The 19,330-nt window shown below is 38.5% G+C and overlaps 1 protein-coding gene across 1 annotated transcript in view; it reads left to right on the forward strand.

The window, feature by feature from the left end:
• Positions 1-19,330, forward strand: part of MRPL3 (mitochondrial ribosomal protein L3) — a 50,245-nt gene that overhangs the window by 22,999 nt on the left and 7,916 nt on the right. The window contains exons 8-9 of the mRNA XM_039242235.1: positions 13,523-13,631; positions 18,682-18,759. Coding sequence (XP_039098166.1) covers positions 13,523-13,631; positions 18,682-18,759 — 187 coding nt within the window. The remainder of the gene's footprint in view (positions 1-13,522; positions 13,632-18,681; positions 18,760-19,330) is intronic.

The raw sequence follows: 19,330 nt of genomic DNA on the forward strand, positions 1-19,330 counted from the left end.
GAGTTCAGGCCCCGCATTGGGCTCCCTGTTGGGCATGAAGCCTACTTTACAAAAAAAATTAAAACGGAATTAAAAGGGGTCCCTGGGATGGCTCAGTCGGTTGAATGTCTGATTTAGGCGCTGGTCATGATCCTAGGGTAATGGGATCAAGCCCCACATTGGGCTCTGCACTGAGCATGGAGTCTGCTTAAGATTCTTTCTCTTCCCCCCTGCACTATCCCCCCACCCCCTCTCCCTTCCACCCCTCTCCTCTGCTCACACTCTTGATAGATAAGAAAATTGAAAACAAAATACTACCTAATTCAAGACAATACAGTGTTAATAGAAACTACTTCAAGGGTGAAATTGTCTGCATTTTTTTAAGTGACCAGTGACCAACATTAGCAACAACTTCTTGAAGACTTTCTTAAAATTTTTTAATGTTTCTCTGTTAATAATTGCATTGGCAAATCTGCTTGCATTGAAAGATACATTGTATTTATCTGTGTTAAATTTGGGTATGACTCTCTATATAAATAAGTATTTACTCATGTCACTTTGGAATATGAGGTAAATACTTTCCAGAGCTCATTTTAATTTTTACTTTTATACCAGAAATCATTTTTTATCCAAAGGGTTTGAGAATCTAAATCCAATTTAGATTAATGGGAAAGGTTTTTACATCTAATATATAAAACCATTCTAGCAGAATAAGTTTTCAGTTTCATTATCCTGTTTACAGCTATGCTGTTAAAAGCCCTGCCTTTGAAATGTGACAGTTTTATGTAATTCATTCTAAGTAAAATTTTAAGACTAGCATGTATAATGATGTGTTCCTCGCGCCCTGCCTTAGCACCCTTTGAAAGTTTATATCCTTATTCTGTAATGGCGACTACATTCCATTGTAACTTCTAATAGATAGTTTGGGGTCTAACGTCCTCCCTTTCTTTCACTCTGTTTTGAGGAGTAAACAGCTGTAGTTAATATACAAACAATGGGTGAGATGAGAGTGACTGTTGATTCTATCCTCAACATAGGATAGAATGCTTAGCCCATCATTTTCTAGTGATCCTAATGGTGCTTATCATATTTTACAGGGTTTTCTTTTTTTAAAGAATGAAGTTAGACAAGAATGATAGAATAAACAAAAAGAAAACTATAAAAATGCACTCTACGTTATAGGGAAAAGTGGTCAGGTCTTGTCTGGAAGGACACCCACAGTGGTGATACCGCTATAATGTGAGCATGGTGCACTTTCCTGCCAAGTGTTTTATTAAGCTTTATTATTTTTTTTTAATGTTTATTTATTTTTGGGAGAGACAGAGACAGAGACAGAGCACAAGTGGGGAGGGACAGAGAAAGAGGGAGACACAGAATCTGGAACAGGCTTCAGGCTCCAAGCTGTCAGCCTAGAGCCTGACATGGGGCTCAAACCCACGAACCGTGAGATCATGGCCTGAGCTGAAGTCGGATGCTTAACTGACTGAGCCACCCAGGCACCCCGTGTTAAACTTTAAATCATGAGAGTGGCATACCTGAAATAAGTTTTTCTCATGGTTGTCTGGATTTATTTATTCACTTATTTAAATTCTGAAGCCCAGATTGAAGTTAGAAAACAGTTCATTCAGCTACTTAAAGGACTTTTTTCTTTCTGTACAAAGGATAATGTAACAATCTTGTTTACAAATCTGGGCTAATTACAATAACCCGTATATTTTTAGGAGTTATTACTTTAAAGTCATCAGTGCTCTTTTGATTCTTATTGCCCTTTGGCCTCAAAATAGAAGAGTTGGTATTTACCTTGATAATATTATCCTTGGTATTAGAAATGAAAGGAGTGGGGGAGATTAGGTGACTGGTAGAACACCTTGCACATTTACTGAGATTCAGTTCATTTGGTTCTTTATTAAAATATCACATTGTTTACAGAAATATGGCTACCCATCAAAGTCTTAAGGTGATTAAAATGCCAGGTGGATTCTTAAAAGAGCAAGGACTCTTTGGGCTCTATGCCCAATCCTGCACACTACCCAGAAGGGTGCCTGTATACTGTCAGAAACCCTTCCCACTAGCCCATTCTATTCTGTCTAGCAGGTGTTGGCTCTGAACTCTAGTAGCAGAAAACAAGGCATGTGCTGCCTTCAGGATACAAATGCTGTTTAGCCCTGTACATTTTCAACTTTAATTCATTTTTAATAAGTTACTTTACTATTATTCAGAGCAGTACATTTTTAAGCATAGTAATGAAACAGTTTTCAAAATGAGTGATTAAACTGTAGAAGGAAATAATCCCTATAGAAACTAATCCCTCTTATTTTTTTTCCTTAAATAGTTTATTGTCAAGTTGGTTTCCATATAACACCTAGTGCTCATCCCAACAAGTGCCCTCCTCCATCCCTATCACCCCCCATCCTCTCTCCCCCACCCCCATCAGCCCTCAGTTTGTTCTCAGCAAAAACTAATCCCTCTTAAATCATACTGAATGTGTGTTTCAAGATAAAGGAGAGTTTGGAGGGTAGTGTTTTGGGGTTATATTTTGTTGTTTTTGTTACTTTAAAAATTTATATAGTAGTCACCTACAATCATCTCATTCTTAACTCTACAAAATAGCATTTTTTAACTCAAAATCAGCAAAATTAAGGCCTAATGAGAAGCAGAATAGGGAATGGCCGAAAGCATGGGCTTTGCTTCCCAGTAGCTGTGTGACCTGGACAACTTTCTCAACCTCTCCGTTGTCTCATCTTTAACGTGAACATAATTATAGCCCTACCTCATAGCCATGTTGTAAAGATTGAATGAGAATGCACAGAAAGCTCTTAGCTCAAGGCCTGCCATGTATTAAATGCTCAGGAGTATTGGCTACTGGGACTATTGTTGATATTACTGCTTTTTAATTTGTTTCAGATTTTAGAGGAAAAAAAATTCTTTCAATAGGAAATATCTTTTAAAATGAATAAAAACATTAAGTCATTAAGAATTCTGTTGTGGTATTTTCTAATACATCTATTATTGCCTTCTTAAGATTGACTTGTATAGCAAAGTTGAAGCTTTAAAAAGCACTCTAGGTAGTTTTAAGGTTACATACTACCTGCTACATCTAGAATTTACAGAGTAATGAAGATGCCTTTAAAGTAGTTTTATGACACTCCAGTGTACGGGATATTTTTGGATATTTGCTCTAATCTGTTTCCCAAGAGCCAGTATGACCTGTGTTGGAAGCATGGCCAGATGTTTCCGTTTACCAGGGATTTATCCTTGGGAAGGTGGCTTGACTTGTGTGGGTGTGGATTTCATTGTCTTTACCATAGGGGCAGGAGACTATATGGTTTCTAAGATTCCTTTTGTTACAAAAACTTATTTAAAAAAAATAATCCCTCCATTTTCCAAGTGGCATAACTCACTCTTATCTATATTAATGAAGAAGTAAGACTTACAGTAGATTCAACAAAACACAGCAATATGGTCTTCTGGTCTAATGAACACAATAATATGGCTAAAGACCTGCAGAAAATTGTTATGTCCTTTCATGATATTGTGAAATGATTCAGTTATTTTTTTCTTAAATAGTTTATTGTCAAGTGGGTTTCCATATAACACCCAGTGCTCGTCTCCACAAGTGCCTTCCTCCATGCCCATCACCCCCTTCCCCTCTCCCCCACCCCCATCAGCCCTCAGTTTGTTCTCAGCATTCAAGAGTCTCTGATGGTTTGCCTCCCTCCCTCTCCCCAACTACTTTTCCGCTTCTTCTCCCCCATGGTACTCCATTAAGTTCCTCCTAATCCACCTATACGTGCAAACATATGGTATCTGTCCTTATCTGCTTGACTTATTTCACTCAGCATAACACCCTCAAGTTCCATCCATGTTGCTACACATGGCCAGATTTCATTCTTTCTCATTGCCATGTAGTATTCCATTGTATAGATGAACCACATCTTCTTGATCCATATGTCCGTTGATGGACACTTAAGCTCTTTCCATGTTTTGGCTATTGTTGAGAGTGCTGCTATGAACATTGGGGTCCATGTGCCCCTATGCATCAGCACTCCTGTATCCCTTGGGTAAATTCCTAGCAGTGCTATTGCTGGGTCATAGGGGAGTTCTATTGTTAATTTTTTGAGGAGACTCCACACTGTTTTCCCAGGGGCTGCACCCGTTTACATTCCCACAAGTGGTGTAGGAGGGTGCCCATTTCTCCATATCCTCGCCAGCATCTAGAGTCCTCTGATTTGCTCATTTTAGCCACTCTGACTGGCGTGAGGTGGTATCTCAGTGTGGTTTTGATTTGGATTTCCCTTATGAGGAGGGATGCTGAGCATCGTTTCATGTGTCTGTTGGCCATCTGGATGTCCTCTTTGGAGAAGTGTCTGTTCATATCTTCTGCCCATTTCTTCACTGGGTTGTTTGTTTTTCAGGTGTGGAGTTTGGTGAGTTCCTTATAGATTTTGGATACTAGCCCTTTATCTGATATGTCATTTGCAACTATCTTTTCCCATTCCATCGGTTGCCTATTAGTTTTCTGGGTTGTTTCCTTTGCTGTGCAGAAGCTTTTAATCTTGATGAGGTCCCAGTAGTTCATTTTTGCTCTTGATTCCCTTGCCTTTGGGGATGTGTCAAGTGAGAAATTGCTGCAGTTGAGGTCAAGGAGGTTGTTTCTGGCTTTCTCCTCTAGGGCTTTGATGGTTTCCTGTCACATTCAGGCCCTTGATCCATCTATGATTTGTTCATCACATTGAAGATTTCCTGCCATTCCTTTCTGGCTTGCCAAGTTTCAGTAGATAGGTCTGTCACTCCTCTGATAGGTTTCCCTTTGTGTATTAGGGCCTTTTTATACCTAGCTGCTTTCAGAATTCTCTCTTTGTGCTTATATTTTGCCAGTTTCACTATGATATGTCGTGCAGAAGATCGATTCAGGTTACAACTGAGGGGAGTTCTCTGTGCCTCTTGGATTTCAATGTCTGTTTCCTTCCCCAGATTGGGGAAGTTCTCTGCTATAATTTGTTCAAGGACTCCTTCAGCACATTTCCCTCTCTCTTCCTCTTCTGGAATTTGTACGAAATGGATAGTGTTCTGTTTATTGTATCACTAAGCTCTTGAACTCTCCTTTCATGTTCCTGGATCAGTTTATCTCTTTTTCTCAGCTTCCTCTTTCTATAATTGTGTCTTCTAAGTCACCTATTCTACTCTCTGCCTCTTCAATCCATGCATTGGATGCCTCCATTTTATTATTCATCTCATTTATAGCATTCTTTAATTCATCACAACTATTTTTAAGCTCCATAATCTTTGTAGCAATAGTTTTTCTGATGTCTTCCATGCCTATTTCAAGCCCAGCGATTAATTTTATGACTATTGTTCTAAATTCTTGTTCAGATATGTTGCTTATATCTGTTTTGAGCAGTTCTTTAGCTGTCATTTGTTCCTGGAATTTCTTTGGAGGAGAGTTCTTCCGTTTCATCATTTTGGTTAGCTTTCTTTATCTTGTTAGTTTTCAAAGTTTGTTATGCACTCTGCACCTGTGAGTACTGCTGTATTAAAGAAGGCTCTTTGGGGGCACCTGGGTGGCTCAGTAGGTTAAGTGTCCAACTTTGGCTCAAGTCATGATCTAATGGTTCATGGGTTGGAGCCCCACGTTGGGCTCTGTGCTGACACCTGGAACCTGGAGCCTGTTTCGGATTCTTTGTCTCTCTGTCTCTCTGCCCCTCCCCCACTCATTCTCTGTCTCTGTCTCAAAAATAAACAAACTATAAAAAATAAAAATTAAAAAAAAAAAAAGAAGGCTCTTTGACTGTCCAGGGCCTATCCATTCAGGAAGTGTTCTTTGAATGGTGTCTCTCTCTGGGTCTCTCTTATTGAGACTTTGGTTATTTTATTTCCCTACTCGTAGTGGTATTTGGGACTCTTCACCCTATGTACTTGGCTTGTTTTGTGAGGTAGCCCTGGAAAAGAAAGCAGACAGACAAACAGGGAACAAAAGCACTCAAACACACAGACAAATCCAACAAACACAAAACCGAAAGGCAAAAAGAAAAAGATTTAAAAAGGGGTGGGGTGGGGGACAAAGAGGAAGGAGGAAAAACAGATAATAAAAATAAATTTAAAAAAAGAAGAAAAGAAAAAGACCCCAAAAGACAAAGGACAGTCTGAAAGCATAAAACCAGAATTCCCAGCTACAAATAAAGAGCAAAGTGTGTGCAGTGCTGATGGAAGAGCATATACAGAGAGAGAAATGACAGAGCAGGGAGGAAGCCATATTGGAAGAGAAATTACCAGGCAGAGGGTCTAAGAGACTTAATTCAGAGAGAGAAAGAGAAGAATATGGTTAGAGGCTAGGAGAAAGAAACGAAGATTATGTTACTCAGAGAAACTATAGAGTCCAATTACCCCAGAGAGAGAGAGAGAGAGAAAGGTAGCGGTGGAGGTGTAGAATATACATCTAGAGAATGGATTAAATGTGATTGTTTAAGCAAACCAGTGACCAGAGTGCCTGGTCCAGCAGAGAGGAGGGATATGAATGAGACAAGGGAAAATATATCTGAAAAGAAAGAATTGATCTAGAATTAATCACAGTAGTGCATCCATTTTGGTCATGCCCAGGGCTCTGGTTAAAAAAAAAAAAGGCAGCCCTCTAGTGGGGATGGGCGTGGCTTGGTGTAGGAGGGTCTGAGCCTCCACTACTCCTGGGACTGCTCCCTGAGGTCCCGTCTTGGTGGTTGTGGGGAGAAATATGGAAGCGCCCCAGTCCCCTCTCGAACTAAGCATTGCAACTCACTCTATTGGGTCCGATCTCCCTGTGCTGCAGGCGTAGCTGAGATGGGCCATGCTCTATATCCCAACCTCTGGCTCGTTTCCAGATCTTAGTCCCAGCGCCCCATTGATACCGCCGGAAATAAACCTGCAGGCTGAGTCCCTCTGAGCAGTTTCAAGTCTCTCACCTCCCCAGTGGGAATCCAGCAGAACCCGAAGAGCAGTGGGGCGGCTTCAGGTGCACTGCTTCCCCTCCAGGTCGACGATCTGGCGAGCAGAAGAGCGTTTTCTCCTGGCGTCTCCTGGAAGCAGTGCATCCCGCTCAATGTCAGCTGCACAGCTGGAAACCGGATCCCTTTGTGTCCTGAGCTGAGATTTTTCTCTTCTCCAGGGACAGGGACAGTTCCTTGAGCAGTTTCAGCTGCTCGCTCTTTTCCCCTCGACTCACCACGGCTCCCCGCAAAGGGGACTCCCACCCCTCCCTCCGTGTCTCCGGTCCCGGCCCGATTTTATCTTCCCCAGTTTGCACTCACACACCTATAAGGTTGTTTTCTCAGCAGGCTCTGTCTCCTTTTCCTCCCAAACTCCAGGATTCTGTAAGGATTCCTATGGCTTCAGGCCTTTGTTTGAGAGATGGGGGCAAGTGAAATGTACGGAACTCCCTACTTCTCCACCATCTTGCCTCCTAATCGAAATGATTCAGTTATTTGAGGGGTTTTTGTGTGTGTGTGTGTGTGGTGGTGATGGTGGTTGTTTTAGAAGCACACACACATTGAATTTAGGACAGCAAGTGTGGTTTCCTCAGTTTATTTAGGACAGCCAGGAAGTGCTCCCTTTTATAAGAGGACTCAAAGGAATCACTGTATCTTTGGCTCCTTATACTGTTGAATAAGCTAGCTTGAGTCAGGAAACTGCAAGCCGTGCACTCCTAGCAGTCACTTGTTGATAAAAATGTTCCCAGATGTTGATGGGAGGTATATGGTTTTTAGACAGAAACAATACATTCTGCATTTCAGGTCATGCTGTCACAAACTCATCCTAGACAGTAACAGCTATACAGCTATTTGGTGCCAGCTTTTAACTAACTGTGATAGAGCACAAAGCAGCTGAAAAATTCCACTGTGCCTTACTTGTGTGGGCTCGGGAGCTGTACATCACTGATTAAATGGGTTTAGACAACACTGAATTAGGTAGAAATTGACTCCTGAAGTTTATGGTGGTCCTCAGAGAGATGCCTTGGAATATGCAGAGATGAAAGTAGGGAGATAACATCTATCTGCATGAGTTTGTTGAAATGAGAAGTTATAATTAAAGATTAAAACATTTGTGCCTTATTAATTTATCATAAATTAAAGGCTAATCCTGATGGAGATCATGAATTAGCTAATAGGGCCTTTTATATACATGTAATGTATTTTATTAAAAATTGTCCTTTTTTTTAGTAAAAACGTTTTAATTAAAAGCTTTTGTAGGAGGCACCAGGGTGGCTTAATGGGTTAAGCATCCGACTCTTGATTTAGGCTCAGGTCGTGATCTCCCAGTCGTGAGATTGAGCCCCAAGTCTGGCACCACACAGGGTGAAGACTCTCCTTCTCCCTCTGTCTCTCTCACACAAACTTGGGCTCTCTGTCTCTCTCTGTCTCTGTCTCTCTCATTAAAAAAAAAAAAAGAAAGAATAAAACCTCTTTGGGTGGTTTGAATCTAAAACATAGGAAAGTAATGTCAAATTATATCCTAAAAGAGATTCTTTTGATTGTTGATTTGGACATTATGCCTTTATATTTCACATTACTTTTTCACAAGTAAAGATACCATCTTGTTCTATTCTCAGTTGTTCAGTTTCATGAAGAAGCAGCCCAGTTATGATTTTGGTGAGGACCTAATGTGAATCTCTATTGCCCTATATTCATAGTAATGTTTAGCCATAGAGAAGCTGGTTTTAAAGCAGTGATTTCTTCATCTTCCCACCCTCACATCCATTAACATATAGTCTGATCTTGGGGCATCCTTAGAGAAGTCAAGAGTTCTCTCTTCCATTTAGTACTCAGCTGGGTTTTCTGAGAGATTATGTACAAGTTTTTACAGCATAAATCAGGTAAAGAGAAGAAGTAAAGCTTAATTTAGAAATGGTTCTAATACAAAAACCTCTACTTACAGTATGGATTTTGATTATTTTTAATAAAAAAAAATCAAGTACTTTGTAGCTGTTGTAACACATGACGACAAACACTTTTAGTTTTTTTCATGGTAAAAATAGACAATGCAGTGAGAAGGGTATTTGAGGCTGAGGGAGCAGAATGAGCAAAAGTAGGAGAGAGAGTAGCATTCTTAGGGATTCACCAGAATAATCTGCTCTGACTAGGATCTATGATGGGCAGTGTTTGAAGGTAGACTGGACCCAGTTAAAAAAGGCCTTATATGCCCCAAGCTGAAGAAGTTACTGACAGCCACCTAAGGTTATGGTTTAGTTTGTTGGCTTGCTTTTGTTGTTGTTGTTTTGCATTGTAAAGCAGGGGACAGCTTGTGTGAAAAGACTGCTATTGTAGGAATGTCATCCTAGTGTCTGTAAAGGAGGGTGGCTTCAAGAAAGAGATGTTCAGTGTCTGTTTCTGGAGCATTGTAACTGAAAGGCTGAGATGCTTCCGATTCGTTATGGACAGTGCATCTGTGCAATGACAACGTAGCAGGATTCTTGCCAGAGGGCAAGGTTTGTGGAATCCTGGCTTATTAGTAATAGGTTCAAGAGTCAACAGACCTTTTTCTCAAAGGGCCAAATTTAAAATCTTTGAAGTTTACAAGCATTATGTTCTCTGTTGCAAATTATAGCTCCGTAGCAGCCGTAGGCAATAAGTAAATAAATGTACGTGGCTGTGTTCCAACAAAACTTTACTTACAAAAGTGGCCACTTATAGGCCATAGTTTGCCAACCCTGATTTAATTTTTTTTAATGTTTTTAATTTATTTCTGAAAGAGAGAGACAGCATGAACAGGGGAGTGTCAGAGAGAGAGGGAGACACAGAATCTGAGTCAGGTTCCAGGCTCTGAGCTAGCTGTCAGCCCAGAGCCCAACGTGGGGCTCGCACCCATGAAACGTGAGATTATGACCTGAGCCGAAGTCACACAATTAACTGACTGAGCCACCCAGGTACCCCGCCAACCCTGATTTAAACAATATTGGAAAGAGGGTCAGCAGTAGGACTCTTAAGATCATTGTTTCATGTAGCAGGAAGAGGAAAGAAACTTCTCAAAGAGCATTAGAGAAGCAGAAAAATAGGGAGGAAATGATGATTGAGACTAGTGAGGGGAAGGGTCGTAAGCAAGGATAGAAGACAACCCTTTCTATTTTTATTTATTTATTTATTTATTTATTGGTATTTTTTTTAATAAATAGTTTATTGTCAAGTTGGTTTCTATATAACACCCAGTGCTTATCCCCACAAGTGCCCTCCTCCATGCCCATGACTCCCCCTCCTCCCCACACCCATCAGTCCTCAGTTTGTTCTCATAATTCAAGAGTCTCTCATGGTTTGCCTCTCTATTTTTAAAAAAGGCCCTAGAAATTTGAATAGTGACTAGTTATTTGATATTAAGAATCAATGATTTTTTTTTTTAGATTATGATGATGGTGTTGTGGTTTTGTTCTTAAAAAGGATCCTTAAAAGAGATCCATATTAAAATATTTATGGATGAAATGATAGGATATCTGGAATTTGTTTCAAAATAATCCATTAAAGAGTAGGGGAATAGATAAAACAGAGTGCGTATTCATTGTACTAGTCTATCTGCTTTTGAGTATGTTTTAAAATTTCCATAATAAAAAATTATTTTTATAAAAGTCTTTAGATTTGGGAATGAAGGGAGAACCATTTGCTTTCCAAGGAAGAATAAAGGGATACCAAGGAGAGAGAGATAAAAGAAGCCCATGTTGAGGGAAAGATGCAGTGATGAGAATTTGAGAGGAAGTTCTCCCAGGACTCAGAATGAATCTAGGTTGGGCAGAGGTGTTGAATAATACATGATCCCCTGCCCTTCATGAACTTAAAGTATACCAAGGGGAAATAGACTGAGAAACAAAGGCAGTAGAGTCTCCTAAATTTAATAGGATCTCTGAGTTTTTTGATGAATTTTTGGTTTATCAAGTATAAAAGCTATAAATAAGTTTTTGTTTTTCCTAATTTTCTGATATGTCTTACTAAGTTTGGAACTTCTCACATTGTGTTCTTTCGGACTTGAATTTAATTTGATTGATTTTTTCCCTGCTAACTAAAAATTGCAGCAGAAAAGGGGTAGGGGAGGGGAGGTAAAGCACAGTGCTATGTGCTACACATCGTTTTTAGTAAAATAAAGGTTTTCTTTTATGTTACCTGTGAAAACCTTATATTTGAAGTGTGACTGGGTATGCTAAGTATATAGTTCGGTTCACTTCCTGGCTTTTGTTTTGTTTTTGTTCTTCAGTTGGGTGACAACTGAGAGAAGCAGTAGAATAGATAGCTGTACCGCCCATGAATCAACAGGTGCACTCTCTTCTCCATCATCTGAATTAAACCAATAATTTGTCATGTCATTTGCATTTATCCTTTTGTTTACATGTTATTTATTGAAGAGGTTCCCATTGTACACAGTATAACAACATGATGCATTCTAGAGTTAGATTGAAAAACAGTCTGTAATTAGCCGACAGGTAATTAGCACTTTCTGGATACCGCTTTCATCTTAGACGCATTTACTCTTAAAACGACCTAAATTATCTTCTATAATTTACCTGGCATTTGTTCTATTGGTGCACACACTGGCACCCTTTCTTTTTAAGTAAGTAGTGAATCAGTTTGAGAACTCAGAAGGTACCAGTAAACTTTCTACCAAGAATGGCCACTGTTTAGAATGTGGTATTTTTAAAACATGTTCAATTTAGTGTTGCTAGTCCTCTCTCTTTTTCCCTTTAAACTGTTATTTGCCAGATACTATACATAGGCTTAGATGACTTCGTAAGTATTTCTTTTTTATTTTTAAATTACCAAGCTTTTTATTTTTCAAATGTTCTAAATTTCAGCATTAACTAGAAATATTTAAGTTTCTGAAGCAAAATTTCAGGAATACATTTGATTATCACAGTTTCTGTTCTTAGATGACAGTCTCCTTGCAAAAGTTATAGTCAGTTTTTTCATTTAATACATGTTAAGTTACTATTTTAGCTCTTTGACCAGGAATAAGCATTATCTTAAGTTTTTGAGGCAAAGCAGAATTATGTGCACACCATTCAGTTGATTAATGTGAAGAAAATGGTGTAAGCTACATTTAAATTATTCCTATACAAGTAACTTTTGGTGTGCCGTTTGATAATATTCAGCTGTTAGGTTCTACACATAGTTCATTTGTTTTTATGTTGACTTTGTGACTTATTTAAAACTATTATTTGTATGGGCTTATTTCAACCCATTACTCTTTGATAATTGTCAAATGCTTAACATAGTCCTTGTGGAAGTAACATGGTTTTTATAATCTTGTGCTTTTGGTCCATTTTGTACGTAGCCTGAACTATGCATTGTCTAATAATATTTATACAGTATTTTGTTAGTGTTAGGGAATACGGTATTAAAAATATGTTGACATATTATCTAGTGAAAGGTAAAAATTTAAGAGTATACAAATATACTTGGTACGGCCTTGCAATGCATTTTAGCCCTTTCATTATATCTATGTACTGATATATTTGACAGAGACAACCTTAATAATGCTTGAACCATAGTATTATCCACTTTCTACCTACATCACAGAATGTTTCTCTACTGAGCAGAATTTGAAATTAGAATGGTTTCATTTAAAAATTGAAATACTAGATTTTTAAGAAATTGCTAGTCTCTGATTCTATTTCTCTGTGAGCTTCCCATTCAAACTTTGAGAGCAAGATCCATCGGATATCCTATAAAAGTAAACCTTGTCCAGCATTAGGGCATTATTATAGTTTTATTTAGTGTTATATTATCTATTGCCACCTAACATTACCCCCAAAATATAACTGCTTAAAACGACAAACATGCGTTACCTCACAGTGTCTGTGATCAGGAATCCCAGCCCAACTTAGCTGAGTGCCTGTGGCTCAGGGCCTCTCACAGGCCTGCAACCAGGCCATCGGTCAAGGCTGCAGTCATCTTGGTCCAACGTGAGCACTGCCTTCCAAGCTTGCTGACCTGGCCTTGAGAAGCCTGAGGCCCACATAAGTTGGTTGGAGACCACATGACACTCTTTAGGAAATGGCAGTAGACTTCCTCCAGAGTCTATCAGGGAGAGTATGCAAGTAGAAAGCCACAGTCTTTTTGTAACCTAATGTCAGAAGTGACCTTTCATCAGTCTGCCACAGTTTGTTCCTTACACATGAGTTCCTAGGGCAGCCAGACTCCAGGGGAGGTGATGGCACAAGGGCATGAGTACCAGGAGGTAGGGATCTTCATGGTCGCCTGCTACATAGCTCATGAGTACTTTGGAAGTTCTAGAAATTTACCACGTTTACTATGTTGTTTTACAGGATAATAGAACTCCCTGTTCAGATAGAACGCCCTCTGCTTAGCTTGTCTCATAATCCTGAATTAATCATTTTATATGGAATGAGGCTCCATGAAGGGGTGCAGACCAGGACATAGATAAAGAAATGTTCATGTTTGGGTTTCCTTGCATAGCTTTTCCCAGTTATTTAGATAAGCAGTGTTGTTAAAACTCTAAGGTACTGTTAGGAAAATGCACAGTTGGGAATATTTTATGCTCTGTTTATTATGTGAATTCTAATGTCTACCTTGTTCAGTATTGGTAAAGGTTTTCAAGGCGTCATGAAAAGATGGGGATTTAAAGGCCAGCCTGCTACTCATGGTCAAACAAAAACCCACAGAAGACCTGGAGCTATTTCAACTGGTGTAAGTATAACTTGAATGATCTTCGTTTCAATGCTAAATATTCAGCTTCACATATAGTGCTCTCATCTCTTCTTGGGATCAAGTCACATTATTTTAATCTGACTCCAGGTGGGTCATAGTACTTGTCACGTTTTAATGAGTCATGGCCTCACTTACTTTCCAGAGATAGACTTGAACCATTTCACAATAACCCATAAGCTTATAGCCAGTGTTCTCAGTACTTTTCCTGCCCTCTTTCTCATTTCCATCTCTGTCTCCTGTCCTACCTTCTGAAGTCTGCAGCAAGAAATCCGGGATTATGATGCCCTTCCATCTGCCCAACTGGTTCCTTCACAGATTCATCTTTGCCTTAACAGAGACTGTTGAGGAAGATTGTCAAGGATGGTATCATGCAAGAGAGAGGTAGTAGAGGAAAATGGAGAAACAAACAATGAGAGCATAGAAAATGGAGAAGGAATTTTATGTTTTGAAATAATGTCCTGTAAATTATAGTATTGAATATGATAAGTAAACACATTGCGAATGGGAGCAAATTTCTCACTACTAGGAAAGGATACTCGGGTATGAAAAGGAGGGAAATTGGAACAAATTGTATAGTGCTGAATTCAGACTGTAGATATCAGTATATATTCATTGTTTGTATATATAAGAGAAGTATAGATATGTTTCTATGTGTATATTTATTCCTTAGCTCTCTCTGCTGAAAGTACCTAAAAGCAAAGGTATTCTATAGCATTAACATACCTAGACCCTAGCTCTTGGTTTCTAAACATCATTCCCTACTGAAAGGAACTAGAGGGGCGCGTGGGTGGCTCAGTTAGTTAAGGGTCTGACTCAGGTCATGATCTCACAGTTCATGGGCTCCAGCCCTGCATCAGGCTCTGTGCTGATAGCTTAGAGCCTGGAGCCTACTTCAGATTCTGTGTCTCCTTTCTCCCTGCCCCTCCCCCATTTGTGCTTGCTCGCTCTCTCTCAAAAATAAACATTTAAAAAGAAGAAAAAGAAAAGAAAGGAACTAGAGCTCATTGGAGAAATGGCCAATTTCATTATTGGGGCAGGAAGAATACAAGATGACCCCAAAATAGCTTGCTCAAGAAAGCAAGGAGTGTCATGTACAGCATGGTGACTATAGTTAATAATGCCATAGTATATATTTGAAAGTTGCTAAAAGAATAGATCTTGAAAGTTGTCATAAGAAAAAAAATTAACTCCTTTAGAAATTAAAATAACAAGGAAGAAAGAAGGAACTGCTTAAAAGATGATGGCACATGAAAAGGACACAGCAGCCAGCTCCCACTTGGAGAATTTGGGACAGTTTGATCTGAAAATAAAAACTGACAGAATTCATGGAATAAAATTACAGTTGGTGAACTCACACTGATATAGATAAGTAAAGTGAGTGGATAGATTAATAAATGGGAGAAAAGAGACTGTTCTTCCTTACAGGATTATCTTAGCTAATAAATGTTAAAGGAATGATGAAGTTAGAATTTCACTTTTGACAGCCATTGTAGGAATAATTGATTCAGCCAGGAATTATCAGTGGATGCTGAATCAAGTGGTGAAAACTTGATGGAAACTAGTTATTTACAAAGTCCCAAAACTCCTCTGTTAATTACAGAGGAAAAGATGATAACCTTAGAGTGGATTAACCAAGTGAACACAAAAAACACAGAGAAGAATACATCATCTATCCCTTTTGTGGAGATTTCCTGCCAAAAATGTTTCACATCAATCTAATCATGGAGAAACATTAGACCCAAAGTGAGTGATAATCTACAAAATAATTGGATACAAAATAATTGGCTTCAGAAACATCAAGATCATGAAAGATAATGGCTGATTGCCTGCTCCATACTTACGGAGACTAAAGAGACCTGACAACTAATTACAGTGTAGAATTCTGAAGTGGATCCTGGACTTGAGGAGAAATAGCTATTGGGGCAAAATTTAGAATGTAGACTACAGATTAAATGATAATATAGTAAATTTTTTGAGTTTCATAATTGTACTGTGGATATATGAGAAGATATTCTTGTTCCTAAGAATTACCACTGAATACTTGCAGGTAAAGGAGCGTCCTGTCCACCACCAAATTTTAGATAGGACAGGACAAGATGTGCAATTATAAAGATAGAGTGAACGTAAAGCAAATGGGGCAACATGTAAACAATTGGTGAATTTAGGTAAAGTCTATGAGAGTTTTGGGTATTTCTTTTGCAACTTTTTTATAAATGTGAAATTATGCAATTGTACATTATATGAAAATAAATTATAAAAATAAGTAGATCCCAGACATAAATTTAAGAGCTAACTTATAAGTTCTTGAGAAACATAGGAGTAACTCTTCATAACCTTGGGTTAGGCAAAGCCTTAGATAGGACACCAAAAATACAAGTAACAAAATAAAATACAAATAACTTAGACTTCATCAAAATTTAAACTTTTGTGTTGCAAATAATACAGTCGAGAAAATGAAAAGACAGCGCACAGAATGGAAGAGAGTATTTGTAAATCATGTATCTGCTAAAATGTATAATCCAGGATATAGAAAGAACCCTTATAACTCAGTAGTAAAAAGATAACCCAATTTGGCCAAAGGACTTGAATAGATATTTTTCCAAAGAAGACATACAAATGGCCAATAACCATATAAAGAAATGCTTAACATCTTTAGCCATAAGGGAAATGCAAATCAAAGTCTCAATAAGATATAGCACTTCATGTACACCAGAATAACTATAATTAAAAAGATAGATAATAACAGATGTTGGCAAGGATGTGGAAAAATTGGAATCCTCATATGTTGATGGATATAGAAATGGTAACAGCTGCTTTGGAAAAGTTTGGGAGTTGCTAAAAAGTGTTAAGTTACCATATGACCAGCAATTCTACTCTTAGGAGTATACCCAAAAGAAATGAAAGCATGCACAAAACACTTGTGCATGAATATTCATGGCACTTAATCATAATAATCAAAAAAGAGAAATAACCCAAATGTTCATCAGTTGATGAATAGGTAATTAAAATGTAGTATATTCATGCAGTATTACTTAGCAATAAAGTGGAATAAAGTATTGATACATGCTGCAACATGGACGAACCTTGAAAACATGCTAAGTGAAAGAAGCCAGTCACAGACTACATATTGTATGATTCCATTTACATGAAATGCTCATCATTGCCAAATCTGTGGCGATGAAAGTAGATAAGTGGTTGCACAGGGCTGGGGGGAGTTGGAGGGAGTAACCACTAATGGGTTTGGAATATCTGTTTTAGATTGAATGAAAATGTTGTAAGATTGTTTGTGGTAATACACAGCTCTCTCTCTGTGTATACGCCAATCTTTAAATTGTATACTTCAGGGGCACCGGGGTGGCTCAGTTGGTTAAGCATCTGACTCTTGATGTCGGCATAGATCACAATCTTATGGTTCAGTTGGTAGGATCAAGTGCCACGTTGGGACAGCACAGAGCCTGCCTAGGAGTCTCTCTCCCCTGCTCACATGCACGTACTCTCTCAAAATAAATGAATAAATTAAATTCTTTTTTAAAAAATTTAAATTGTATGCTTTATAAAGAGTAAAATGTGTGATATGTGAATTGTACTCCAATAAAGCGTTTATTTTTTTTTTTAATGTTTATTTATTTACTTAGAGTATGAGCAGGGGAGGGGCGGGGGCGGGGTGGGGGGAGACAGAATCCCAAGCAGGCTCCAGTGCTCAGCATGGAACCCTACATGGCGCTTGATCTCACAGCCACAGGATCATGACCTGAGTCTATATCAAGAGTCAGATGCTTAACCAACCAAGCCACTGAGGCACCCCTAGCTCTTTTAAAAATTAGGCATGTTCTTTTTCTCTCTTTTTCTACTTCTCTCTCTCTGCTTTTCTCTCTTTCACACACACACACACACACACACACACACACACACAATTAATTAAAATGACCTATAGAAGAACCTATTAAAACTCATAAGTTAATTGTCTTGAAAAAAATAAATGACACGTAGGAGAACCTATTTTTATGACTCAGGTTAGTTGTTTGTCGTGAAATGCACTGTTTGGTATTTGTAAATACTGCCATTCGAGATTAGCTGGTAAATACCTTTATAATCCTAAGAGTTAGGGTGTACTTTTAATGAGAATGCCAAACTTAATCAGGGAGGGTATAGTCCTTTTTTAGTAATGTAATGTTAAGCAAGGTGTGCCTGTCACTGAGCGTGTATGAAGAATGGATAAGAGTGATATTCAGTCTGTAATGTGCAGAATTGTACTTAATTTGTGTTGGTTACATAGTAACCAAATAAAATGCTATGGTGGGCTACTTCCACTGGGAGTTTTGCCAGTTAATGTCAGAGTAGTGACACAGAAGTGTTTATATTCCAAGAATTCGTGTGTCATGAGAAGCTTTCCCACTTGAAATGTAGTTCAAATTTGCTTCTTTAGATGTAGTATTATCCATTATCAAAGCCAGAATCAAAGAGACTGTGCGAAGCTGTTTGATTTATATGAATCAGAGAAAACCAGGACTGGACAAACAAACTCAGTATTCTAATAACTGACTCTTGTCCTTTAATCATTATGGGGAAGGAAAGTAACATCAAAAGCAAAAGTGGGGGAATAGGACCATTCCAGCAGCGGTGGTGTGGATGGAGTCCATTAAGTCCGTTCATACAGAAGATTAATGAAAACAGACCAGACAGTCAAGTCTTTTCTTTGGATGGTGGTGTGACATGTGTTTATGTCCTGTAATTTTTCTTCTCTGCTTCTCAACTGGTATTAGCACAGTTGCTAGTCTCCTGTTACTGAGTTTTTCTCCTTCATCTGTTTCTTAGTCTGTATTTATTTTGTTGCTCTAATCTAATTTAGAAAGGAAATCCTCTAGGGTAAATATGTCTAAATCCATATTTAGTTCCTTACTGGGGCCTAGCAGAATGAAGAAAAAGTACAACATTTTAATAACTCCTGTTTCAGTTTGCATTTTGGTTTGATCAGTGCTATTTGAAATTGAGAGTACTTAAAAGTGCTAATTTTGGTTTTCTTGTGTAGGATGTTGCCAGAGTCTGGCCTGGAACTAAAATGCCTGGACAAATGGGAAACAAAGATAGGACAGAATATGGACTAAAAGTAAGTGTCTGAAGTGGCTCTCTTTTGGGAATAGGTAAATTAATGCCTGAATGCATAGGCACCAGAGGATATTCTGCATGTGTGCCTGTGTAGAATCGTTCTGATACTTGAACTCTGTGTGTGTGTGTGTGTGTGTGTGTGTGTGTGTAGCCATAGTCATGGTAGTGTGTTTGTCTAACACCCAAGCTCTGGAATTTGCATTCATAAAAGGAAAAAGTCATCTGTTTGACCTGGAAGATTTCCACAAGAAGACGGTGTGTGAACAAAAGTCAGATTCAGAGCGTTGTGTAGAATACTGTCCTTTTTTTTTTTTTTTTTAATCAACTAATGAACAAAAGCTCCTACATGTGTATGCTGCTGTGCTGTCACATAAGCACAGAGAAAGGTGGGACTACATGTCAGGTTATTTTGGATTATATGTTGAATATGTGGGTGGATAGAAGTGGGTGTAGAGGAGGAGAGAGGGAGACCATCAAAACAGGAGGGAAAGATAGTACTAAAAGAAGGATTGTGGTATGTATCCGTCTTTATAAAATAATTACGTATATTTAAAGGGGAGAAGTTAAATTTA

Source organism: Hyaena hyaena, unplaced genomic scaffold (assembly GCF_003009895.1).
Source record: "Hyaena hyaena isolate Hyena2069 unplaced genomic scaffold, ASM300989v1 scaffold_210, whole genome shotgun sequence".
NCBI classification, from domain to species: Eukaryota; Metazoa; Chordata; class Mammalia; order Carnivora; family Hyaenidae; genus Hyaena; species Hyaena hyaena.